The sequence below is a fragment of the Zeus faber genome, assembly GCF_960531495.2.
Source record: "Zeus faber genome assembly, chromosome: 11".
In the NCBI taxonomy this organism is placed as follows: Eukaryota; Metazoa; Chordata; class Actinopteri; order Zeiformes; family Zeidae; genus Zeus; species Zeus faber.
In genome coordinates this window covers 17893195-17919788 of record NC_137205.1, presented here as the reverse complement: position 1 = coordinate 17919788, position 26594 = coordinate 17893195, and the positions used below count along the sequence as shown (strand labels likewise).

At 46.8% G+C, this 26594-nt stretch overlaps 2 protein-coding genes across 2 annotated transcripts in view; one reads left to right on the top strand and one right to left on the bottom strand.

Annotated features, from left to right (window-relative positions):
* LOC307237508 (BAR/IMD domain-containing adapter protein 2-like) overlaps positions 1-14024 on the top strand; it is a 50643-nt gene extending 36619 nt beyond the window's left edge. The window contains exons 7-15 of the mRNA XM_080010230.1: positions 5276-5428; positions 6780-7016; positions 7925-8150; positions 8245-8446; positions 8582-8650; positions 9156-9309; positions 9518-9555; positions 13303-13345; positions 13919-14024. Coding sequence (XP_079866356.1) covers positions 5276-5428; positions 6780-7016; positions 7925-8150; positions 8245-8446; positions 8582-8650; positions 9156-9309; positions 9518-9555; positions 13303-13330 — 1107 coding nt within the window. The 3' untranslated portion in view covers positions 13331-13345; positions 13919-14024. The remainder of the gene's footprint in view (positions 1-5275; positions 5429-6779; positions 7017-7924; positions 8151-8244; positions 8447-8581; positions 8651-9155; positions 9310-9517; positions 9556-13302; positions 13346-13918) is intronic.
* Positions 14025-15577: 1553 nt separating this feature from the next.
* aatka (apoptosis-associated tyrosine kinase a) lies at positions 15578-25083 on the bottom strand. The gene is made up of 11 exons (XM_080010174.1): positions 24848-25083; positions 24263-24381; positions 23861-23948; positions 23560-23693; positions 22638-22722; positions 22405-22526; positions 22119-22268; positions 18031-21457; positions 17743-17926; positions 17426-17632; positions 15578-17276 (listed from the first exon to the last, which is right to left on the bottom strand). The coding sequence occupies exons 1-11, from the start codon at positions 24950-24952 to the stop codon at positions 17248-17250; spliced, it is 4650 nt and encodes a 1549-aa protein (XP_079866300.1). The 5' UTR covers positions 24953-25083; the 3' UTR covers positions 15578-17247.
* Positions 25084-26594: the final 1511 nt, after the last annotated feature.

Here is a 26594-nt window from a genome sequence, read left to right as displayed (position 1 = left end):
GATGATATAGATTACTCATATTTTTCTTTCGGGTTTTGGGAAATCCGATCTGTTCGATGAGAAGCCCACCTTTTTCAAATGAACCCCTGCTCTTGCCGACAACTCTGTTAATTCCCACGTTAAAGCAATAGCGTTTCCGCCTTTTCAAACGGAGTTAACCAGCAGTAAATGTGGCAAAATAAACTACGTTTGACAAAATCATGTGTTATTGTAGTTGTCAGCAGGACCAGCGGATCATTTCGAGGTGGGCTCCTCACCACAGCGCTTTTCAAAAGCCGAAAATAAAAAGTGTGAGCTGTCATCAGGAAAACGGTCGGGGGGTGATGTGCAATTTGTGCTCTGACTAGTGAATGGGCTAAAACTCCTTTAAGAAAATATATGTAAAACTATCCTTGAGGTTTTTCATCTTGCCCCCGCCCACACACACACACACACACACACACACACCCACCCCATGTTTTTTAAATGTGAAACGAACAGAGGCACCGAGATCTCGTGCCATTCGCTTTATTTTTTTTCCCCCCAATATAAAAAGTAAAGGACGTCTGCGCGCCGCCTGGCAGGGGGACGCAGATGGTGGCTCCGTTTCCTTTTATTCCGCTGCCGTCTTTCACTCTCTGGGCCGTCTTCTCCTCTCTCCCTTTCTTATCCTTCCCATTCTTACCCCCCCCCCCCCCCCCCCCTCCCGCTTTCAGCCGCTCGGCGTGCGATCTCTTCAATGGGGAAAGTTCGTGCCAAAATGCTAATCAGCTCATTATGTAGCTGGGCCGAGTGGACCGAGGTGGCGTTGTGGCGGGGGCTCGTCTCCCGAGCCGAGGCGCGGGATGCAAATGATGGGCCGAGAGGTGGAAAGAGCGAGGGAATAACCGGTCCTGCGCAACAAAAAAGCTGCGCTCTTGTCGTCCCACGGGTCGTCCACAGGACTGAGTTACTGCGGCAGTTCTGGATGATTTAAGAATGAATAAAGAGTTGCGTTGCGGGTTGAGAAGTTGAACTCCACTTGCAGACTATCTCGTCCTAGATGGAATAGCACACTAAATACTCTGTGTTGTATGCCCAGGATGCTGACAGCACAGGTAGAAAAAGAATACAAATTAATAATAATAACAATGTATAAATAATCATAATTTAAAAAAATGTATAATAATAATAATAAAAAAAAATGGAAAGGGCGAGAGAAACCGCGAGTTAAGTGATGAGAGTAATGCGATTCTTCATCATCAATAGTCTTATTCCGTTGAAATGTGGAAAATCGAAACCATGCAAGCCCCCAGGAAATGGGACGTCGCTGATGCCGTGGACGTAACATCGTCAGGTTTGGTCGTATTTGCATCTCCTGTTTGAGCGCGGGCCTGAACGCAAATGTTTGGGTATGAGGTCTGTGCCGAGGGGCAAGGCGGCGGGTGAGGGCGGACCCCCCACGGCTTTGCGATGGACCGAACCTCCTCGAATTCAAAGAGCGCTGTCGATGGGGGAGGGGTCGCTTGCTTCTCTGAGCAAGGGCAAGGGGACGCGTTGTTAAATCCCTGTCGGAATTCAATGGAATATAGACGGCGTCGTTATGGTGCGTCCTCTGCCGCCCGGCGCTTCTAATGTCTCCAGATGTTGAGTTGAGTTGTACACTAAATGCCGGTTATATCTACTGTATTGCGGTAATGGGATGTTGTCCCAAATGCCTGAGCTTTTCATGTGTTGGTGGGGGGGGGACGCGCGGCGGTGATGCAGATCCACCGCGCTGTTCTCGCTGAATAGTCAGGACGCCTCGATGACGGCGTCCAACCATTCAACGCCCGCCTTTGTGCTGTCGCTCGGAGCGCGCCGCGGCCCGACGTGGAAGTAAACACTGGAAACGGTATAAATAAAATGCGCCCGTTTCATTATTCATAAACCTGCCGAGCACACTCCCCTTTTTTAGTACCCTTTCGGCTCATATGTGACGGGGTTATGGCGGAATGGAAATAGCGTTTTTGTTTTTGTTGTTTGTTTGTTTTTCATGCCCCCCCCAGACCCTCCGTTGTCTTCTTACCTCGCAGACCTTTTTAACAGCGTGAGACTCGGGCCCGGCCCGGTTTACCAAGAGAGGACAGACTGGTTGAGCGGCTCTCGTAAGCCGTGCTCTGAGGTCGTTGAGAGGCAGTGAGACAGTGAGTCACGCTGGTGGAAACGTTAGGTGCACATCGAAAAGTGACACAGCAGTGCCAGATTAGGGACGCGTGCTGTTTCGGACGTCGTGTTTATTTTTTTCCCGTGTGTGTGTGTGTGTGTGTGTGTGTGTGTGTGTGTGTGTGTGTGTGTGTGTGTGTGTGTGTGTGTGTGTGTGTGTGTGTGTGTGTGTGTGTGTGTGTGTGTGTGTGTGTGTGTGTGTGTGTGTGTTCCATAACCTAATTCTCTCCTTATCTCCTTTTCCCCTTTTTTTTTTTTTTTTTCCCTTCCTCTCACCAGAATTGAGTATGACTCATACAAAACAAAATATCTCTTTAACCTTTTTTTTTTTTTTTTTTTTCATGGGATAGAGAATGAAGTAAAAGAACAGGAACAAAAAAAACAACTCCTCCACTCGCAGCTCAGTGTCACGTCTACAATTGCATTGGATTTTCTAATGCGTCTCTCTCTCTCGCTCCCTCTCTCTCTCTCTCTCTCTCGCACACCCTATCACGGCTGCAACAACCTGTACCAACCTGTTATGGCCTATCGACCTGTCTGCCTGCCATGGCCTACGGACCTACCGCGACCCATAAACCTACAATCACCTGTCGTGGATCTATCAACCTGTCATTTGTTTGTGTCAGTGCCTGGAAACACCTTCGGTTCCAATGCACCGCGCCCATACAACCAAACAAGGTCCCGCAGTTCTCGGGAGAGAAGCACGTCTCTCACTCACTTGTGAAAACTTCCGCTCGGGGGATTGGCGTTAACGGCGGCGGTGGATTTGTTCCAACATTCGGCGCGCTGCTGCACGAGGCCCTTTCCTGCGAAACGTTTTGTGTTCGATTACATTTAGCCACTTGTACAGTAACGAGGCGCTTCTGCGGTTGGAATCCCAATTAGCAAGGCCTCCTGGTCGTCAGCGGTGGGGACGTAGTGTGCTCTGGTGGTGGCTAAATGAAATACATCAGCCCTGCCGTAGCGCGTGTCCATAGACTGTTATAAAGTCCAGAAATTTGGAGAAAGGTTCAAGCTTCTGCTTGTTCTGATCGCTCGTGGCGCACGTCGGGCCTCTGTTCGCCACGTGAAATCTTCCCGTTCTCGAAACGTCTAGGACTGTTGATTTCCACCGACAATGTTGAATTGTGATTGCAAGGGGAGCCGTAACCCGTAGCAACGCTCATTTCAGGGGAGCGCGACGGCTCCTTTCTCCAAGTTGAGGTTAAGAGCAGATGGTAAATAATTGATGCAAAGATTGACCTTTTCTGAGGTGGGAAAGGAGTGTTACGCCAAATATCCACACAAATAGAAAATTACCTCAGCTTCCTGTGAGCCTCACTGTCTCATCAGATATGCTTTATCACACACTAATAGTGTGTGTGTGTGTGTGTGTGTGTGTGTGTGTGTGTGTGTGTGTGTGTGTGTGTGTGTGTGTGTGTGTGTGTGTGTGTGTGTGTGTGTGTGTGTGTGTGTGTGTGTGGGGGGGGGGGGGGGTTGGAAGTGAGCTCATGGTGAGATTAAATCACAGTATACGGCTGTATACAAGCGGGCCAGGATAAACCTTCGCTCTCCTTCCTGCTTGCAATAAAATGTGTTTGGGTAAATAAATATGTCGGCGATGAGAAAAGCATCAAAATGTACGCCCGCCCCCCCGCCCCCCCCCCTGAATCTTTCCCGGAGGGTATCAATAAAGTGTTATCTTATCTTGACTCTATGAATTTAGAGGATGTTACTGAAAATGGTCCTGAAAGCCATGCAGAAGCCTTTCTTGGATTATTACGGAACTAAATCGTACAGCTTTACAGCAGAGTGAAAGCTGATCCCCTCTCGGAGTGTGACCGGTCATCTATGTAACATATCAATTGCGCTTACCAAATAGGAAAATTTGCAATTGAACAACAAATGCACATTTTTTCCATTTCAGTCAGAATTGTTGATGCAGAGTTTCTTGTAGGAAAAAAAACATTTGCTTTGTTGTATATTGCTAAATTTCTACTGTTTATGTACATTTGTTATATTATTATAAATTGTTTATATTTTAGCCTCAACAAAGACCTGGAAAACATCAAAGTGGGCAGATGTCCCGAAGGTCACCTTTGAGCCCAGCAAGTGTAAGGCAATGATCCTGTCGAGAAAGAGGAATTCCATTTGTTCCTCATCTCTTCTTTGGGAGCACTAATACAAGCTCAGCGAGTAGATGGAAGTTCGAGGACTCTAAAACGCACTGGCCAACGCCTCGGAGCGTTGCACAAGTTGGCCCACGACCTTAATCCTAGAGGCAGAGCCCACGTCTTACAAAACCCAGTTCGGGAGCATCATGGAGTCCTCCTGCCCTGCCTGGATGAAGGCTTCACAAACCACCCTTAAGCAGCTAGATGTCGTCCAGAAAAAGGGCAGTAAAGATCATTGCCGTGGACGAGGGCTGTGCCCTCAAGGATTATGCCATCATCAAGCTGAGCCATCGCAGAACTTTTGCTGCAACAACTGTTCTTTTCAAGATGCACAGACCTGAAAGCACTGCTACCCTCCGCTCATGTCCCGGGTCGACTCAACCATGCCTTGCCGCTCACCAGGGCTAACAACATGGAACAGCCTTCCTTTAGCGTTCATGTCTTCAAGAAGAGACTCAACAAAGACCTCCTCAGCACGAGACTGCAATCCTTAAACTCGAGGACTTTCAAACATACACAAATCAGCCTTGTATATATATATATTTCTGAGTAGCTGCAGATCAGTGATAGCCTCTCTGAATGGTGTTCATGAAGCTTGAATCTGTAAAAGCATTAAAAGTATATATATATTTAGGTCTCTTTTTATTGCTTACTTTTTGGTTTATTGGTTTATTGTATATCGTGATGAATAAATATCTCTTTCTATCCATGCTGACACACCATATGATACATATGACACATATGTTTGCAAAGGACATCGGTCCAAAAGGCAAATAATATATCAATTTAAAACCAAACTTTGTGGCCTTGGATTGAATTGTGCATGCATGCAAAGTAAAAGGCATGTTTTTTATTTCTTTCTTTTTTGGGTATTTATTGCCTCAGCCTTAAAAACAGAAGAATACATCTATTTCCATCCTTGTCCAAATGTTCACCTGCCTCTGTGTTTTCCGTCGCAGTTCGTGGAGACCATCAGCAGCAAGCAGAGTGAGCTGGACACCTTCATCGCCGAGGGATACAAGACGGCCCTGTCCGAGGAACGGCGCCGGTACTGCTTCCTCGTGGACCGCCAGTGTGCCGTGGCCAAGAATAGCAGTGCCTACCACGGAAAGGTGAGAACAACGTGTCCTCTGACAGCCAGGAGGAGCTCGAATGGCCTTAAGCAGAACATTCACAATCTATGGATGTGATGATGAACTTCAGAGGTGGAGGATTATTACTACCACTACATTATGTTTGCTCGAGGATCAATTGCTGTGCAAGCATTATTTGCCTTTATTTCTGGAAAAAGATGTTTCAGCAGATTGTTGTTGAGGATGATTTAATTATAAATAGATGGCTCACGGGTGTGTGTGTGTGTGTGTGTGTCAGTGTGTGTGTCTTTGCTTATTTGACAGTACAGTATATCCTGAGGCGATGAAAGTGTATGTATGGTTTGTGTCTCTGGAGGCTCGGTGGATGTACCTTTCCAGCCCCGTGTGTGTGTGTGTTGTGCTGAGGTGTCACAGGCTGGTTCAGTATGAAATCCAGTCATTAGTCAGGGTGTGTGTGTGTGTGTGTGTGTGTGTGTGTGTGTGTGTGTGTGTGTGTGTGTGTGTGTGTGTGTGTGTGCGTGTGCGCGCGCTCAGGCCTGTCCATTTTAGTACTATTGTCTGTCTGAAGGAAGAAGAGGTGGCAGCAGGTGGGGCGACAGTGTTTAGTCTGCGTCGCCCGCTCCCCAGATAACACGTACAGTATCTCAGGGTCAGGGTGACAGAAAGCCTCTTTGGATCACAGGGAGCTTAGGAGAGCACAGGTGTCACAGGGATGTTGACGATGGATGAATCAGAATATCTCTTTGTCAAATGTTTCACACATAATCTTTCACTGAGACACCGACCACTGTCAGTTTATACTGTGTATTGATTATACGAGGGTGTCATTGGGTCCTTTTTAAAATTTGAGGTTTACAAATAACACACCTGAGTCATTAAAAAGTCTTTCATTTGAATTTCAGCATCAACCTTGTATCTGGTTATATTGATTAAATTGTATATGCATTAACACTAACCCAAAACACTAAGTCTACTGCTAGACCTACTATGTTCTTTCATACATATTGTATCTGTTACAGTATGCTGTCTTATTATTATGTCTTAGTATAACCCTACGACTCCCTAATAATTACCTCTGCCCTGTACGAAGTATATAGCACTTACCTTACCTGCAATACATTATTGAATAAGAGTGTTGTTGTGTCTGAAAATCAGACTTAAATCCTGTTAAAATTTGTCTTAAAAAGGCTTGGAAATGACTACATTTCTCTCTGGTACCTGCAGACGCCCTGCTGTGATGTCATACCATACCATGATATACCTACTGCCTGAGATCTAATACCTCTGCCTCTATCCTTCCCCTCCTCTTCCCCTCCTCATCGCTGCTTCTTCATGTGATCTGTCCCGATTCTTCCTGCCCGCCCTCCAGGGTAAAGATCTGTTGACCCAGAAGATCCCTGTGTGGCAGCAGGCCTGTTCGGACCCCAACAAGCTGCCCGAGAGAGCCATGCTCCTGGCCCAGCAGATGGGATCCGTCGGCGGCGCCAGCCCCCTCCACACCTCCAAATCCAACCTGGTCATCTCTGACCCCATTCCTGGAGCCCAGCCGCTCCCCGTGCCCCCGGAGCTGGCCGTCTTCATGGGCAGCGGCTTGGGACACCAGGCGGTGAGTGTCCGTGGTACAATAGAGCCATCATTTAGGACATGTGGCGGGGCTGAAAAGTTGCAGAAAAGCCTCCAAGGTCAACATAACTCCCGCTTGTGTTTTCCTGAAAAAAGAGAGAGCGAGAATCTGAGGAGGACTTATCGTGTCTGGGAATATTATTCTGCTTTTATTTTTCCGATTTTTCTGCTGTGCTATTCTGTATGGGTTGAGTGAAATATATTTCACTGCAAGCCGACAGACCGTTAGCCCTCTGCGAGGAAGCAACGCAAACAAACCTCTCTCCAGCCATGCTTTAAAGATGGCACTCTTATTAATGAGCTGTTTACAGCCCACACTTCAAGCTGGGTTACAGCTTGAAGGAGGAAACCTAAGAGGTAAACTCCCTGGAAGGGGCTGCTTACACGCTCAGCGAATAATTATCTTTTTTACTCTTTCTTATCTTTTACTCCAAAGTCCCTCATGAAATCGTTGCACACATTATGTAGACCTCTTGTTATGAAGTGATCCATATGATTGTTTTTGTTATAAAAAAAATATATATATATATCACATTTGATCTCCATATCTAGTTTGTAGCTGGCACTTTTTAAGAAACAGCCATTTAATGTATTGAAATTATACATGCACCCATTCTGTTTATCGCATAGATAATGTTGGTGGCGGAATCCGCCTTTCCTTTCACCAAAGCAAAGATCGAATTAAACAAACAGAGTAATCCAACAGAAGAAGGCATACTTTTAAAAATAGAAATGGACCGTCTGGGAGCAAAGACGAGGGTAAACCAGGAAGTAGGGGGGGGGGGGGAGAATGTGCCGTTTCAAATGGAATTCTGGGCCTTGACCGAAAACCTGATGGATTCCCACTTTTAATCCGCTGGCTCTTACCGCCATCTTGTCTGTGTCTTCCAGAGGCTGATGGGGCCAGACGGCATGTCCATGGTGAACGGTACGACGGGAGTCCACGGTGAGGAGTATTGGACGGAGGCGGGAGGCGTGCCAGTGTCCCAGGGCCAGCCCCCCTCACCCCAGACCCAGGGCCAGACCCAGGCCCAGCCCCAGAGACAGGTCAGCGAGGTCTACTCCAACACCCTGCCCGTGCGCAGGCCCGCCCCCGCCAAGAACAAGAACCCTGTGGGTGAGTCGGATGAGGGGTGAGATAATGGGAGAGTGGGGGTGATACACTACAGATGAATTTGATGGGAGGATTGAAAACCCCCACCCGCCTCCAGGAGAGACGCGGACCCTGCCGCGGTCCAGCTCCATGGCCGCAGGACTGGAGAGAAACGGGCGCTTGCGCGTCCAGGCCATCTTCTCCCACGCTGCCGGCGACAACGGCACCCTGCTGAGCTTCTCCGAGGGCGACGTCATCACCCTGCTGGTCCCCGAGGCCCGCGACGGCTGGCACTACGGGGAGAACGAGAAGAATAAGATGTGAGCGACCGTGGGCTATGATCGCCGTCCAGAAAATAAAAAACGGCGTATTTGATTTGCATGCACCGGGGGTGTCACCACATCCTGATACCGGTTGGTTTTTTTTCCAAACAATGATTATTCCAATCTCTGCAGGCGCGGCTGGTTCCCGTTCTCCTACACGCGTGTGCTTCCGGAGAGTGACAGCGACAAGCTCAAAGTCAAGTATGTTTGTTTTGGGGTGTGCTTCATTCAGGTCCTTTAAAAAAAAAACAAAAAAAAAAAACTATTCTTTTTACAAATAATGGGCTTTTAAAAGTCATTAAATAGTCTTAAGTTTGAAGCTGTGATGTCTTCATTTCCAGAATTTGGTCTAATTGATCCATAATATTTTCTGCATCAGACTCTCCATCTCTGATGTTATAGGACTTTAAATCTACCGATGAACCTAATTCTTCGGTTAGGGGTAAGCCTTATTTTAAACCTACCTTCCTTCATGCTGAAGACGGAAATCTGTCTGTGGGGGGGAAAAAAAAAAATTCTGATTTGATTTATTCCTGTACCTACCCAATACTGTGCCTTGTACCGAATATATAGAACTTATCTGCCGTGCAGTGTTAGTCTTAAAAAGACAATTTCTCTTTTTTTTTTTTGTGGAATATTCAACTCTGACACCTGCAGACGCCCTGTTCATTATATCAGAGTTGCCCGTTGATCTTTATTTTTCCAGCCTGCACCACGGGAAGAGCAGCAGCACGGGCAACCTTCTGGAGAGCGACATGTCACTGCCCATGCCGGACTATGGCCTGACCGCCCGGCTGCTGGCGCAGAGCCTGGCGCAGACCCGGCCCCGGCCCTACAGCATGGCGGGCTTCGCCACGCAGGTAAAGGCCGCGCCGCCTGGACAACTCTATTCGCTCGCCCGACCGGTTCAGTGTGCAGCACAAAATGGGACTTGGGCGGGAGAGTCTTGACATGGAACTGCTGCCACCTGCTGGTTGAACCTGGCGCGGCAGTTTATCGCAAGGCTTCAAGTGCCTCACACTGGAATTGAACCTGTGTTTTTATTTATTTTATTTTATTTTTTTGCAGCCTGCCATTGACGATTATGACAGCCGCTTTGCCACGAGGTAAGTCCCTTTTTGTAACCAACACGATGAGAAGTGACTGGTGGTGTGAATGGTGCTGGTGTCTGAATAAAGTGGTTGGATTAATTCAAGGAGAGATTAGGGGTAAAGCTACCTCGACAGAGTCTTGAATCTCTGAGGTGAACCCAGGAGAGTCCAACTGGGCCTCTGAGAAAATCAATTTTGCGTCGTTTATCATTAAGACTAACTTCAGATCTCATCTTTTTTTTTTTTGTTGTTGTTTTTTTTTTGTTTTGTTTTTTTGTTTTTTATCAAGCCTTTGTGCTTTTTCAATGCATCATAGTCCCGCAGTGATTATCTTCAATAGGTTTTATTTCTCCTGCCGTCTCTGTCCAGTCTTCTTTGCTCTTTGCTTGCTTTGCTTTGCTTTTTTTTTTTTTTTTTTTTTAAGTAGCTTTAGCCCTCTGATGGAACTCCGTGCAGCAGTTTAAGTATCTCACTTTACATTCTGTGTTCTTTGCCAGGACATCTCCCAAGTGAAAAGGCCTTTAAAGTCTGTGCCAAGTTTTGAAGAGTGTATTCGAGGGTTAGGCTTATGGACTACTACTCTGTGTGTGTGTGTGTGTGTGTGTGTGTGTGTGTGTGTGTGTGTGTGTGTGTGTGTGTGTGTGTGTGTGTGTCCTTCTCCGCACACAGACACACACACACACACACACGTCTTGGTGAACGAACATGTGACCAGTAGACGCTGGGTCCGTTTCATCCCAATCACCGACGCTTGTGATCCCGGAGCTTTTGTTAAATGTACTAATTTAATTTTGAGCTCCGTTCGCAAGCCGTTTACATGCACCGTCTCTGCTATCAATGTGTATTTTTGTCAGGGTGTTTCAATCGGCGCCGTTCTCCGGGGTGTAGTCAATCCCCCTCGGGAGTTAATCAAACGCGAGATCCCCGCCCCCCCGCCGGGAAGATGGCCGTCATTACCTCATCAACGCTTGCCTATCGCTCCGGTCCGCAGGAGAACATTAACGATCAACGGCCAGAAATGGGGGGGGGGGGGGGGGCGTTTCTTGCCGTTGATGCCCGAAAAGGGTTGCGTTGATGTTGGGAATGAAGGGGTGTTTTGTTTTATTGTTTTTGTGTTTGAAGCCGGAGGGGGCGGGGGGCGGGGGGTGGGGTGTACGCGTACGCGTTGTCTCCTCAGCCCGTTTCCTACCTGTGTACCTGTCTTTGTCTTTCTTCCATTTCTCTCTGAATGTGTCCGACCTGGCAAGCTTCCTTCTCTCTTTGTCCCACAGCGACAGTCCTGATGGCAAATTGATTTCGACTGTGTGAGAACACGCATACAGACAGACACAGACAGCTCCGGATAGCACAGGGGCCTCTTCCACCCCCCCACCCCCCCCAAAAAAAACCCAAAACAAAAAAAAAACAAAAAACCCTAATTTTCACCCCCTTGCTTATCCTCCTGTCCTCCTCCTCCTCCTCACCTGCTCTGACCTCCACGCGCACACACACTCCTCCAGTGGAAGAGGCCAAGTTTCATCCCTCCTTTCTGTCCTCTTCTTCCTCCCCGGGTCCCTTCTGGCCTCCTCCCTTCTCCGTCCATCCCCGGGTGGCGGCTGGCGTGACGGTGGCGTCGGTGTGGACGGTAGCGGTTGGTGGGTGGAGGATTGCGCTGAGAGGGAGAGCCAGAGCGGGGCCTACCTGCTCGGCATGCAGCGATACGGACTCTGAAACCTCTCGAAACCCCCCACCCCCCCCCCACCCCCCCCTCCCGAGGAGAGACTTTTGCCTTCGCTACCTGCTTGTCCTTCATGCATGTACATGGTCGCGTCATTTTTTTTGTCAAACACTGAAAAGGACATTTTCACGTACTGTACAAGTGCCAGAAGACTTAAATGTCGTCGTACTAAAGCCACCGCCCGAATGGCTGAATGGCCTTTTTTTTTTTTTTTTTTTTTAAAGCACATGTCGGGGGCGAACGCTCTCCCCGCCCACGGCGCGCCAGGAGCCTCGTCTCTCAGCCGCCTCGGCAGATTCCGTTGCTCTCGTTCCGAGAGGGTCCCCATGGTCGTGCTGTGCTTCCCTTGTGTTGACGCTGATACTGATTTAACTATCCGGGCGGAGGGAGCGGGTTGCATGTTTGTGTGTGTGTGTGTGTGTGTGTGTGTGTGTGTGTGTGTGTGTGTCATATCTGCCTTACTTCACGTTTTTACAAAACGATAAAAACGCATCATGTGCAATCTAAAACAAAATTTACGTCCTTTTTACGTTGATCTTCAATATTGCCACCCCCTCCAATAGGATCATCTTTCATAGGCGAGGACAAAAAAAAAAATCTTTAAACGGATAATCCCCCCATTTCCCTTTCTCTCTTCAACCATGTGAGCGCTGGTTAGAAACAGTAAATCAATGATTTTAAAAAAACAACAAACGGCTTTTTTTTTTTTTTTTTTTTTTTTTTTTCTCTCTCTCCTGTATCTAAATTTTGTCCTTTATTCATTGGGGGGAGTCGTTCCTATCAGCCTTGAGTATTCTGCATAACGGATGTGAATTAAGAGTTGCTTTTAAAATAAAACTACCGGGTTTTGAGCTCTCTTTTATTTATGTATTTATTTATTTGTTATTGCTGCTACTGGATTAAAACATGGGGGAGTGATTTTTGATTTGAAGCATTGACTGTGAAAACGGAGTTTGAATTGGTTGGTTTCATGATCCTGCCGGTGATGAGCATGTTTTTTTTTTTTTTTTTTTTTGTTTTTTTACGGGTCGAGGTGTGAGAATGGAGTCAGTTTGGAGGCGGCAGCGTTTACAATTGTATAACCCCAAGTGGCTCTGTAGTTTTTAGTCTTTTATTTGAACGAGTTGTTAATTGTCCTTGTAAAACAAAAGCTAAATATTTCCGGAAACGAAGAGCGGGGGGATAAATAAACCTGATCGGTTGAAAGTGTTAATCTTATGCATGCTATGGAGGGAATATCAGAAATGTAATTTTAAAAAAGGAAGGGAAAAGAAAAAAAAAGAATTGACCTTGAATGTATGGTGACTTTTTACAAAGGTATTCTAAATAAAACATATATCTATATATTAATAAACAGTTTGGTCTGACGAGAAATCTGTTCTGTCGGTGATATGACTTTTTATTTTATTCAAATTTTTTTGATCCCTTTTTCTATAAGTTATAATAAATTTAAAAAAAAATTTTTTTTCTTCTTTTTGGGGCTTTGTGAGCCCCACAGTATTTTTTGGGGGTCTCCGTATGACCGTCCATACCCCTGCTTGGCCTTCGCATCGTCACCACCCGTCCATTCCCTTCCCACGTGGCCCCGTGTCGCTTCCATCCTCCGTGCGCTGTGTTTCCTCTTTTCCTTTATTTTCGCCTGCTTTCCCACTTTGCACTTTGCGGAACGATCGTGGCGTCGTTTGTGTGTTGGATCTGTGTTTTATGAAAACGTTGAGAGCAAATGATATTCCTCTGTTGGAGTCACGGACGCGTCCGGACAACCTATCGGTTCCTTTGATGAAACCTTAAACCTGGGGGTTCCTCAGGTTCCTGTAGCAAAGGCATGATGAGCATGAAGTGTACTCGTAAAAACAACAAAACAAAAAAATAACCCCATCATCCCTCATTCCAATGACGGTCGGTTCGTACGATCGACACCCCCAGCCGTGTGTTTGTCGTCCTGCCACCGGACTAACCAGTTTTAAGAACTGTGATCTCATGCATGATCTCAATGACAACGATTGAAGAACAATTCAAACCCAAGGGTTCTCTTTACCTTCCAGTTTGGGTCCAGAATTGTCCCGGTTCTGAGGGAACAGGACCTCCGTAAGTCACCAGCTTCCATCGCCGCTCGGCCAAACCGCTCTCTCTCTCTCTCTCTCTCTCTCTTTTCTCCCCTTCTCCCTCTCTTCTCTCTAATACATCTTATTCTCTCTGCTCTCATTGGCTGTCTGGCTGCAGTTGGGGGGAGGCAAGACAGAAAGGAAAAAACAAAACAAAAAAAAAAAACACTTCTGTCCTCTTTTCTGTCCTTTGGCCTCCGTGGAGGACGCAGCGTTGAAAGCCCTGCCCGTCCAGGAGGCCCCCGGGCTGTAAAAGACGGTGTATCCCTTATTTTATTTTCTTGTGACATGGCATCATCGCCCAGGGAGGACCTGAACTAACCTTGCATGGAATGTCTATTTACACATTGCTCCTGTCCAGATGAGTAACTTTGAGGGTCACGTCACTGCATGCTTGCTACAAACCACTAGATACTGTGCTAAAAATCACTAGATGCTGCGGATATTGGTACCGACTAGATATCGATTTTCGGGGGGGGTGTTGATGACCTTGTTGTGCATTGTTGTGTATGGCATGTGTCCTAACGGTGGCTGTTCCTTCCCCCCTCCCCCACAGTGACCGCTCTGTGGAGGTCTACCTCCGGCCGACCTTTATGGACGACAGATCGGCCCCGATCTTCTACTAGCAGCATGTGCCGCCTTACACTGTCGGCTTTTGGGCCTTTCTTCTGCACGTTGAGAAAGAGAAATGCCCCGCCCCTCCTCCCGTTGCCTAGTTGATGTTGTGGAAATGACACCGGTCTCTTTATGGACGCAACTATGGTGTCAAGGTTGGAGGGGGGGTGGGGGTCCCCCTCCAAATCTGAAAATATTTTACACTGCTTGGTATCTAGCGTTTTTTGTTCTTTTTTGTTTTCTTTTGCTCCGATTTTGTGTTTAATCCTCATGACATTGCACATAAAGACAAGGTAGACGTAGCGTCTCGCGCCTGAACATTAAATTGCAAAAAGCCAGGCTTTAGATTTACATTTAGTTTAGATTGCGCTCACTGTGGATACGATATGCCGATGTTGTCAGTCGCCATGACAACGTGGATTATTAGCATGTGGCGTCATCTAGATATTTAATATATTTCTCTGCAGTTCTGTTACTGTTCCTTTTGCTAACTATAAATTTCACTTGGAGATTGTATAAATCTAAAGTAGAGTAAGCAGTGATGGTGCTCACCATTCTATTTCATCAGTTTATTTAAAGTGAATAGACGGTCGACATAGACTCATTATATTTTTTGGTGCAAAACCTCCGGTACCCTGATTTATTTTTTTTATTATTATTTTTTTTTATTCTTAATTTTTTTTGGAATATGCGCCTCAAGAGGTGCCATTGATACTGCTGTATTTTGTTGGAATGGATTTTTATTATTGGTAGTCTATAGCTCGGAATAGACCACTTAATATGTTCAAGTTATGAGACAGTACACCAAAATGTTAAATTTGGGAACTGTGCCTTCTACTATTCTTTAAACCGGGGTCTGCAGCCACGAGATTATCAATATCCTATACACAGTCATAAACAACAGGAATATGCATCGCCACTCTCACTTATATTTTACTGTGTTTTAATCTCTTAAAATGTTTATTTTACTAATTGTTTTGTCTCCTTGTGATCTTAGTAACTTACAGTATTTTTCTTTTTCTTTTTTTTTTAAGTAGGAATACAAATAAACCACCATAGGTTACTGTGTTTCCAGTGAAATCTAAGCATCCACAAAATGAAATGCATGTAAATAATGGGTCAGTGAGGTGTCTCTTTAACTGAGCAATCATCAGATAGGATGTATTTATAATTTTTCCAATCCTTCAATCTCAGTATTTCACTATTTTACTGTCCCTTCAGCGGATCACCACTAACATTATAATCGGAAGCGCAATTTATTTACAAAAGCAAATAGTTGAAATAATAATAATGAAATTGCAATATACTGTATGCTTCTTTTTTTTACAGTTTTATAAATGTTCTCGCTTTTTTTCCCCCATTCTCACTTTTAGTCCTTGTTTGTAATATATATGCGTGCTGTACAGCAAGTGTGTTCGAGTTATCACTGCAAATTAAATGTAAGCGTGGACAACATTCATATTTCTATGTGTCTTGTGATTGTCTGTGTATGTTATTCCCCCCGCCCCCCTTAATATAATACCCCAAATCCCACCTAAAAAAAACTGACAAACAAGATTAAAAAAAAAAAAAAATGTATTTTCATTTATTGGTTTGGGATAGCACAAGAGCCATGAGTGAGGGAGAGATGGAGACATGGCGATGGTGTTACTATTGGTGCATGGAACAGCCGACCCTCACCCTCTCAACACGTCTTCCGTGGAAGCGAATGGGCTTTGTCATATTCTCTCTGGCAAACTCCAGACTTAACCGTCTTCTCTGGATTGCGTTTGGATGAAGTGTTCGTACAAAAATATCAGTTCTCGTCTTGCAGAACTCAAAAGGCGGACTGCGAGGGAACGGAATTGGCACTCTTAAGCAAGCGGAGACGGAGAAGGGGAGGAAGCCGTCGATACAACAGTAGTAAATTTGAGTCGAGCTACCTGCTACATTTTGATAACATCCATAAAATATGTGAGTGATATGATTGTAATTTAGAACAAGTTTTTGTTTTTTTTTTGTTTTTTTTTTCCTACCTCAAGCACCAGGCATTTATTATAATACGGTGTATTTCAATACATTATGGGTCAGACCATGGACAATAGGCAGATTCAGTGAGGAGTCATGAATACAGGTACAGTAGGTCACAGACATTCTGATGATTTGGCGCTGAAATATCGAAGGATGAGTTTAAAAGTTGCAAAAAAAAAAAAAACATTTTTGGGCTTTTTTGCTCCGCCCCTCCTTCTCGTTAATGATGTTATATTGAGTCAAATGTGATACGAGTAAAGACCATGTGCCACTTTGTGAAGTGAATGACATTGTGGGCGCAAATTTCCATCCACTAGTGTTCACATGTGGGGGATGGGGTCCACAGCAGCAAATCACCGACATATCACAAACATATTCCTGGGTTTCAATTTATGAACCTGGGCAAGCAAGGAAGTGAGGAAAAACCTTGTGACGTAGATGAATTAAAACACACTGAACCCCTGAATGCTGTCCTCTGAAAGGCCCCCCCCCACCGCTCATCGTTTAACATTTTTTGTTTTTTGTTTTTTTTTTCCACTTTATTAATGTAATGTAGCTTTGGCCCGGTCTAACACATGGTTTGACGGGCACTGTTCATTTCAGCAATCTACCAAAATCTCTCAAAAACAGCACCCCCGCCCGCTATTTCTCAAAGGGGAAGCGAGTGTTGTTTTTGGGTAGCAGCAAAAGGATCCTTGGTATCTATCATCATGCTTTGTTTCGCTCCAGCGGGAAGAGCTTCAACGGTCCATCTGATGAGTACGCAGATGGGTCAAGGCAGCCGATGAGAAAAGCAGCAACTTCACTTTCTTTTTTCCCTTTATGGTTTCTATTGCACAAAACTATGGCCTTTTGAGTTACTAGCGGGTGTGGACGCTGCATTGTCACCAATGAGCAAATAAGTTATAATTTGAATACATTGTGTTGAAACTATAATATATTGATGTGGTTTTTTTTTGATCACACTATATAATATACTTTTGCCAAATGCCCCAGTCATCATAATTAAACTTTTATTCTACAGCTCTCTCTCTCTCTCTCGTTCTCGTCTCTTTGGGGAGAAATAAGACTATAGTGTGCAAACATTTCACTACGATATGAGGCACTGTCTCATGAGGGTCACTGTGGGTCACATGACCCCAGCGTTGGTTCAAAATAAAACTCTATAGAACATCTAGATACTATGCTGTGGAGAACCAGTTGCTCCGTGAAGAAAAGTACTGGAATTCAATCTTCTCCGCTCCGCTTCATGTGACGCTTTCACTCCCTCTCTCCATCGTCGCTGTTCCCTGTCGAAATAAATAGATCAAGGAATCAACGAGAGCCAACGAGAAGGGTACTGCTGTTGTTTTAACAGTTTAGGAAGTATTTACCCTAAACGATTGCATGTTTGGTATGAAACAATTTACATTTCTCTTTTATATACTTCAGTACAGACCCGTCGTTGAGCCAACTTGATGGTCGGAAACTTGAGTGATGGAGAATCGGGATATGCTGAAACGGTTAAACGGTGCGGCTACAGGTTTCGGTGCGTCCAGACTGTTGCTGGGGGTTGATGTGGAGGCGAGCTGGTCCGCGGAGATGGTTTCCGGTAAGGAGGGGTTGTGTTTAAAGGGGAGGTCTTCTTCCCATTGGTAGCCTCCGCCTGGCCACACAGCAAAGCGAAACACATAAACACAGTTGTCATTACTGACGTCAAGCTGCGAGAGCGCATCCGCTGGCATGACTCATACAACGGCTTCCTTTTAATCGTACCCTCTTCAGAGCTGTTGCAGTCTATGTCGCCAGGAGCGCAGCATGGTTCACTCGGGCTGTGAGCCTCAAGATCGGGGTCTTGTGTGAGCTGGTGGTTAGAGGTTTCCCCCTGCAGAGACTCTTGCACACTTGACGCTTCTCCCGTGGAGAAGGTGTAGTCAGACAGCTCCCCCGTAGGGCTTTCCTGGTGGTAAGAAACACACTCCTTAAATATAAAAAGCAAAATAATGCATTCATCATGCTGTTGTGAACATACATTTGTTCCGTTTGACATGTGCGTACGCTGACCTGGTCGAAGAGGAACACCGTGACATCGTCGAAGAAGGACACCGCTTTTTTCTTCCTCTCCAGCTCGTCGCAGAAGGACTGGGTGAGGAGCGTGGGCATCTTCAGGAGGCTGCGGAGGTGACTCGCGTTGCTGCAGTCGCTCACTACCACCGGCACTGGAGTGAAGTCCTCCTCGCTGTCGTCGCTCTCTTCCTCCTGGATGTTGTAGGTCCTCAGCTCCTCGTCGGACTCGCTGTCGTCCGAGTCGTCTTCGTCCTCCGCCTCCTCTAGTGGAGCTCTGATGTCCTCGCCGCAGAGCTCAAAAAATGACGAGGACGAGGAGAGGTCAGTCGGACCGTTGGACTCCTCGCTCAAGCTTTCCTGTGAGTCGCACTCCCCCGCATCGATATCTTCAAAGTCTTCCTCGTCGATTCTCGCCGCCTCTTGTGGTTGTCCTTTGTCCTCTTTCGCGTCGTTAAAGTCGGGGATCTCCTCTTCTTCCGTGGAGGCCTCGGCGTTGTCTTTCTCCTTGGAGTCCTCGTCTCTGCAGTCAGTTATGATGGAGTCGCAACTCAATAATCTTATGGGGGAATAATTCCCGGATCCCCTGTTCCCGTGATCGTGATTTTCTGAGGCTTCCTGGACTGTGGAGGAGGGCTCAGAGATGTTGGAGGAGCTATACTCTGAGGAAGGATCCTCCTCTGAGTGCTGAGTGTCCAACCCCAGGTTGTCTTCAGCGGGCGCAGATTCCTTAGTCAAGCAACCGCCCAGCTCAGGAGGGAATGGCGACAGCATGGAGAGCCCAGGGCTGGGAGAGGGACATTGTGAGCTCGGGTAAGGTTGTGAGAGGCATACCAAAGTGCTGCTTTTGTTTTGTTTCACATATGCTGGATGCTTCTCTGTATTAATCTGGGGTTGAATAGGATCGTCATCTACAGCTGAAGACGATATCCCGGCATTCAAGTCATGGTCGCCTGGACCAGCAAAGAAGTTGCTGCTCTCTTCTCGAGGACTCCTGTCATTCTCAGCATCGTAGTCAGAAAAGTAGGCAGAGTCCCTGTAAGGGTTTTTGTTATTGAGTCTCTTTAGATGCATGTCTGTGCTGCCAGACGAGGTGCAGACTCTCTGGCCCAAATCCACTTGGATGACTAATTCTGTTTCCTCTCTCAGTCCAATACTCGACTCCCCAACCAGTGAATCTGCAAGCTCTTTGAAGATGAACTCTGGTGACTGATTATTCTCTGTGTCATATCCACTGTCAAGGGATTTAGGCAAAATTGGAGTGTTGAAGGCATCAGGGCTGAAGGCCTGGTCGCAAGGGCTTGCTGCCGATGAGAGGTGAAGAGCATCCACTGTGTCTGGAGTTCCAACGAGGTTCTTTGAGGGACTTAAGTCTTCCTCCTCAACATCAGCATAGTCCAAGTTGAAGTCAGCAAAGATCCCTGATGTTATATCTGTTATGTCATCATCATCCTCACTGCAGTCACCAAGCTCAACCAGGCTCATGCTTGAGTCCCTGACCCCCAGTCCACTGTCCATGATGCCGCTAGACTCTGACACATCTGGGTGACTCAATATTTTATCAACCAGACCACTTGTGATCCCTACTGATACCTGCATGTCTTTCATAGAGGGTGACATATCCCAGATATTCACTGTTTTCTTGTCAGACAAGACTCCCATTTGGCCTGTGTGAGGCTGAATATAAGTGGAGGGAGATTTAATATAGCTTGCCTCAGGCATAATCTCAGAGTACAATCTATCTCCACTGTGAACTGGTAGCCTTTTAAGGTTTTTCTCCATTTTATCTTGTGTTTCCCTGATATTCACATTGGGAGAGAGAGAATCAATACTAGTTAGATTATCTGTACTTGAGATGGATTCCACTTGAGAGATACTCTCTGGTCTTTCTTTATGACCTAAGTTAATGTTAAAGCCTAATTCGAGAGTTTTGCTACCAACTGCAAAAGTGTTTTCTCTGCCTGCAGGCTCTAAATAGCCAAAAGACCTTGAGTTGTGGAACATGCTGGAGCTGGTCTTAGTTTCAGGCCGAACATATGATGTGTTTGTATAGGATGTGGTGTACAGAAGGTCAAGACAACTTTCCTGCTCACTGTCTCCCTGCCTACAGTCAAAGCTCAGGCTGTTATTATTGGCCGAATGGTTGGAGGTCCAGTTGGTAATATCTGCATCAGAGTAAAGGTCTCCAGCATCATCAGAGTCATCACCCCTTCTCCGACCCACCAGCAGGCCATCCTCTGTCTCTACATCGATGGCTATTTGATCAGCAATTGGGATGGTCTTTCTGAGGAGGCCCATCGTGTCACAGTAGCCATCCGTGACCATACTGTTTCCAGTGCTATCTTCTAAGTAGGGATCACAGATTCCAAGACTAGGGCTGCTGATCACTTGACACACACCTCCAATGTTATCTGATCTCCCCATTGGAGGAATAAGCGTCTGTCTGGAGTCTGATGGCATATCGTCTTCAGATGTGCAGGTCTTGTGGCCTGTCCTTTTAGTGGGCAGATGTTCACCGTGGATACTGCCTTTCTTACTTGAACAGTCACAGCTTTGGGAGGGGCCTAACTGCACAGGACTGGTGGCCTCTCTCAACAGTGGCTCCATTGTTAGAGAGACAGTGGGGCTTACATCTGAGTCATAGGTTGACTTGCTGTTTTCAGCAGCTGACCAGTAAGCACTGGGCCGCGCTACGGATGAACCGGTCCGACTTTGAGAGGACAACCTACTGTTGCTTGCCTCCAGTCCTGGGCTGAAGTCCACAACACTGTCATCCAGATTGACGTTACACTCCAGCGGCTCTTCGATCCGAATGTAGTACTCGCTGCTTACTGAAGGACTGTTGGCGCTCAGCACTGGGACCACCCCGGGGTGATCAGGCTCGTAATAGGATGGGGAGGTGTCTGAGGCGAGGCTGTTGGCTTTGCAGCCTCCTGAGGTACCTCCTGTGATGGGATAGTAGATGTCCTGATAGTGAGGGTTGCCCTGGCCCAGCGGCCCACTGGTGGACGAGGAGCAGTATGGCTGTTCAGCTCGGGGCTGTTCCCACTTGTACTCAAAGTTGAGGCCGTGGCTGGTCTCTGTAACAGTCAGCAGGTCGTCACCAGTGTCAGAGTGGTAGCTATCAGAGAACTGCTCGAGGAGGGGGAAGGAGGATGAAGCAGAGGAGGCCAGCTCCACCTCCTGAGTTTGTGCTGCTCCTGGGTCTGTGGTTCCGCCAGAGGTCGGGGTCAGGGCGAGGGCTGCAGATTCATCTGTGTGGGAATTGCTGCTAAGTAGGTTGGGTTTCAAGGCGTTCCATCTCTGCTCAAAGTCCTCTTCAGCCTCACATGAGCCTTTGGCACACAGGTATGTCACCAGGAGGTGCACCTCTTCAGTATTAGGTCGAAGCTCTGGCTGTAGCCAGCAGAACTGCATCACCTCATACCTAGTGAGAGATTTGGAAGAGAGAAGTAAAAAGAGAGGCGGGGAGGACTGTAGAAACCACAGGCTGTTAAATTATTTAGGCTGTGTACTGATTCATAGTGGGCATATGTTTTTACCTGCTGGTGTGTGTGTGTGTGTGTGTGTGTGTGTGTGTGTGTGTGTGTGTGTGTGTGTGTGTGTGTGTGTGTGTGTGTGTGTGTGTGTGTGTGTGTGTGTGTGTGTGTGTGTGTGTGAGTAATTCACTTTTATATGCACAATACACATATCTCATTAAGAGACAAATTATATTTAAACAAGAGCACTATTCAGTGCGCTATGGGATGATGACTTAAAAGATAAGTTAAATGAGAATTGATCATTTGTTCTTGTCAGGAAATAGAAACATTGCAACAGTAGACTGGTGAACCCACAAAAAATACGGCGATTTGGAAAAACTATCCAGACAACCTATACTGGCATAAATTACTTTAATCGGTAAGACGACAGGATTTAGTCATCAATTGTCATGTCTAAATTCCCAATGTGTGTCGTAAGCATTTAAAGGTGTGTGTGTGTGTGTGTGTGTGTGTGTGTGTGTGGGTGTGAGATCATAAATGTGTTCACGTTTATGCACGTATGTTGCGGTTGTACTTCATGTGTGTCTCCTTTGTGGCGTGTCTCACCAGCGTTCTCCCAAGGGAACATGGTGTTGTGGTTTGGGCAGCTTGAGCTGCTGTTCCTTCACGGCATAAGTCAACACCTGTCTGTCAGAGTAGTGGTGGTACGGCTGGTTTCCCAGCTCAAACAGCTCCCACATAGTTACCCCCAAGGACCTGGAACGATAAATATGCGCACATGCTTATACACCTCTACAGGCACGTTCTGGTCAAGCTGTTTGTGAACATTTTCATTTCGTTCTATCAGGTATTCCTGTATCCATCCGTCTTGACAGGTGGGTGGGAATCTTACCAGACATTGCTGGTCTTGGTATGGTCAACTATTAGCAGGTTTCCATGGACTTCATCTATAAGCTCTGGGGCAATCCAGCGCAAGGGCACCCAAATCTGGTCTGGTGTCACAAAGTAGTCCTCCTACCGAAAAGAGAAGAGATACAATACTCAGGACAAATGCATATAGAGGGTGACAAAGTAAAATTAAAAAAAATTCATACAATATTTTCCAGACAGGGTTTGCTCAGGTACCTTGTATCTGCTGTGGGAAAGGCCGTAGTCTCCTATTTTAACGGACATTTCTGAAGTTAGGAGGCAGTTTCGGAGGGCCAGGTCACTGTCAGTGATACAGAAACAGTGTGAACACAAGCTCATTGTGTAGAAATTAATGTATCCCTCAGACCCTTCTTGTGCTTTCAGTGGCTAATGTTTTTTATACAATTCCTTCACTTAATCAGAATGAAATGTATGAGAGAAACTTTAAAGTAGAAATTCATAAGATCCTCTGTGTTGGGTGGAATAAACTACCAGACTAAAAGTCCCAGAACTCCATACATTTTCAAACATTCAGTGCATTTTTGGTAGGAAAGGCAGACCCTGCCATGTACAATGGAAACAGGATATAGAGCATCACATGCATAATGTAAATATATTAAATAACTGTTTCATACAAGTGTCAGCTAAATAAATACGGCATAAATATGACTTTTTTTTTTTAACAAAATAGTCTTAGGAGTTACCATTTCATTTAAATGGCACACAAGTGACAGCATACTTCCTAATAGCTTTACTCTCTTGACTGCCTTGCAAAAATTGGTATTGGTTTTCTTGACCCAATCGCACAAAGACAAAGAGCGGTCCATAAACCTAATTGTTGGATCTCAACTCCGCCACCCACAGTGAACTCCTCAGCCCGGAAACCGCTAATGACTCCCTACATGGAGTCAAACAGGGCAAACAGGGCAAACAGCTGGAGGCAGAGAAGGAGCGAGAGAGAGGGGCTCACCCCCGGCAACAAAATCACTGATGCTGGAGTCTATCAACACTACTCAGTCAGCACCAGGATGTTGTTGCAGGGAGGGACCAGCAGGGGGCCCACGTGTCATTTGGATGGACGCTTCCTTTCAAGGAGAACAACAGTCGCATTGCCTACTGCAAACAGAACCCGACCAACCTGTGTATGAAGTTGTATTTGTGGAGGTGCAGCAGACCCGAAGCAATCTCACACACCATCCGCTGGAGGATGAAGGGGTCAGGCGTCTCCGAATCGGCTGCATGGCAACTGCGGAGGTAGCTCTTCAAATCACCCTGGATAAAAACAAAAGAAAAAAGAAAACAACCGCCTTCAAAACCATGAAGATGTTCAGCCGCTCTGACCAGTCACATGTTTTCGAGAACCACATGAGCAGAACTTGATTGTCGAACATCCAAACAATAGAGTGAATCTTGAAAAGCACTACAACAAGGTGTCTCACCAGAGGGCAGTGTTCCATGACCAGCAGATACGGTGTCACCTCTGAGCACTGTGCCAGGCATTGCAGCAGGGCGGGGTGCTGGAGAGTCCTGGCAGGAGTGACAGATTAAGAAGATGTATGAATACACCGACTCAGACCAGAGGTGTCGAATTCCAGGTTCGGAAAGGAAAAAGTCATGCCATGTTTTTTTGGGGGTTTTTTTTTCCTCCACCCACGCACTGATCAAGCTGATTGCACTCATCAGTTGGAGCTCTGTTTGGATGTTGCTCAGCAAATCCACATGGTTGACTCAAAATCCCAAAGTGGAATTTTACTTTCTGAACCCGGATTTTCCATCGATTCACTCAGGCAGGCTAAATATTTCCCTTTAAAATATGCTATAATCACAGTATATGTTCGGACCGGTATGGCTGGACCTCCTCCAGGAACTGCATCTGGTCCTGCACACTGGCGCTGGCCTTCAGCTCTTTCACCACCACCTGGGTGGTGCTGAGACCCGCATTCACCTCCCCCAGCAGAACCTGGGAAGAATAAAAGTACACTAGGTTGCAGACCATTATTTTAAATTTGCGGGAAGAAAAAAAACCGCATTCAAGCATGCAAAGCCCGGCTGAGAAAGGACTGGAACGAATGTTGGGCGGGAAGCTGCAAAACTCATGGAATGTTGTCCGTGCACGAAAAATGTTAAGGAATTCACCGTGACCATTAATTCCATCACTTATAGCAGCGAATAAACCCCCCTTCACACTTTGGGCCAAAGATCGTAGTGGCTAAAATGAGATCATCATTACATTACCCACGCATTCCACAGAGTGAAACGCCGATTAGGGCAGTATAGGGTATCGGGCAGTTCACATGCTGTATTTACTGTCCAATGAATCAGTTAAGGCGTTCAGTTATATATATTCTGCCGAAAGAATTGCACTGCAATTCAACGGCATGTACGTTTGTTTGTGTTTACAGAAGAATGCAGGGAATTGACCTTACCTTGCCAAACCAGCCATGGCCAATCTCCTTCAAATACAGGAGACTATGACGGCCGAGGTCTGATGATTTCAGCAGTTGGACTGGAGAAGAAGCCGAAAGAGACATCACATTAAGTGTCTTTATAAATATTTTACAGCGAAACAGAGTAAGAACAGAAGATATCTGAAAAAAAAAACTGGGGTTGCATTGTTCATTAGACGCTCAAAGTTAGCAGGTCAATATGAGGATATTTAAATAAATAAATACAAATTTGAATTGCGGTTAGAACACAAAACAAAAAAGTAATTCGAGAGACAAAAGGAGAAACTTTTCTTGGGGGGTCGAAAAGTTCCCGATAAAGAATAAAAATGTGGGCAAAAGTTCATACAAACTCAAGAATGTCAGATGAACTGACCACAGTCGACACACACACAAGGGAAAGTACAAAACAGCTGGATCCAGTAACACTTAGCACACATGACAAGGAGGTGCACGGCAACGGTTTCAACGTTCAACATAAACCACAGCAGAGCCCTCTCGTACAGCCGCGAAAAAAAAAAAAAAAATGTCCCCCTAAATCAAATACCTCCACAGATCCTCATGTCCCAGCAGTGCTTGTGATGATGATGATGGTGAGGGTGACGATGGAGCGGCCGGCCACTCTGCAGCACCGAGACTGAGGCCCCCGTCCCACGGAGACGGGGCCACTCCAGAATGTGAGAACCGAGCGCCCGCGGCCCCCATCCCCAACCCCATCCCCAACCCCATCCCCAGCCCCAGCCCCAGCCCCAACCCCCGCCGGCTCCGTCGCATTGTGAGTGCAGGAGAAAGCGTCCGGTCGCAGTGTGTGTGTGAGAGAACTGCGGCGGGATTTAACCCCGGGAGCCCTCGCGCAGCTGAACAAGCCCGTCCGGACGAGGTAAGTCCTCCATCTGGGACGAGCGTAAACACACACACACACACACACACTGTCTCTGTTGAAAGCACTCCAGCTGTTGCAAACACACACACGTGGACACGGGACGGTCGCTTTCTCACGCCGACTTGATGTAAACTCAGCCGAAGTTGGAAGAAGACTTTGGCCTGGTGTCCCGGGCTTTTATACCCCTGGTCACACCTCCCCACCTCCAACTGCCTCTCGCCGCGTCCGTCACGCATGTCGCCAGTGCGCCGCCTGACGCGATCCTCGCTCCCTCTGCGCTGCTTCAAGACAAGCGGCCGTGACACGCCGCCTGGATCCCAACATAAAGCCCCTCACCCCACCCCACCCCACCTCACCCCCCCCCCCCCCCCGCCTCCCCCCGCTCCGTCACCCAGAACAGCAGCATTCCTCGGCCTTTCAACGACACAAACCTCGCTCTGTCAAGATGCAGAAAAGCCCTCTGTCACAGCTTCTTTCACCACCACCACCACCACCCTCCCCCCGTCCACCCCCCCTCCACCCCTCTCCATCTCCCTCCACCCATCCCTGCTCTTGGGTCATGCATGCCACCACCCGGCCCCGTCTCCGTGCCGTTCGGACACAGACCCCTCACTGTATTCCACCCATTCCATGATGACAATCCTCTGCTGTTGCGTTCCTTGGACGTTTTAAAAACCCCGTCCTTATGTTCACCCACTGCCCGGCCTGGCTAAATCAGGGCCATTGTTTGTCGCTCACACACACGCACAGGACATGCACGCACACAAGCACGCACACTCAAACACACACATTTTGTCTTCTCATCACTTGTGGATGCCCATATCTTTACATACATTTCCACACATG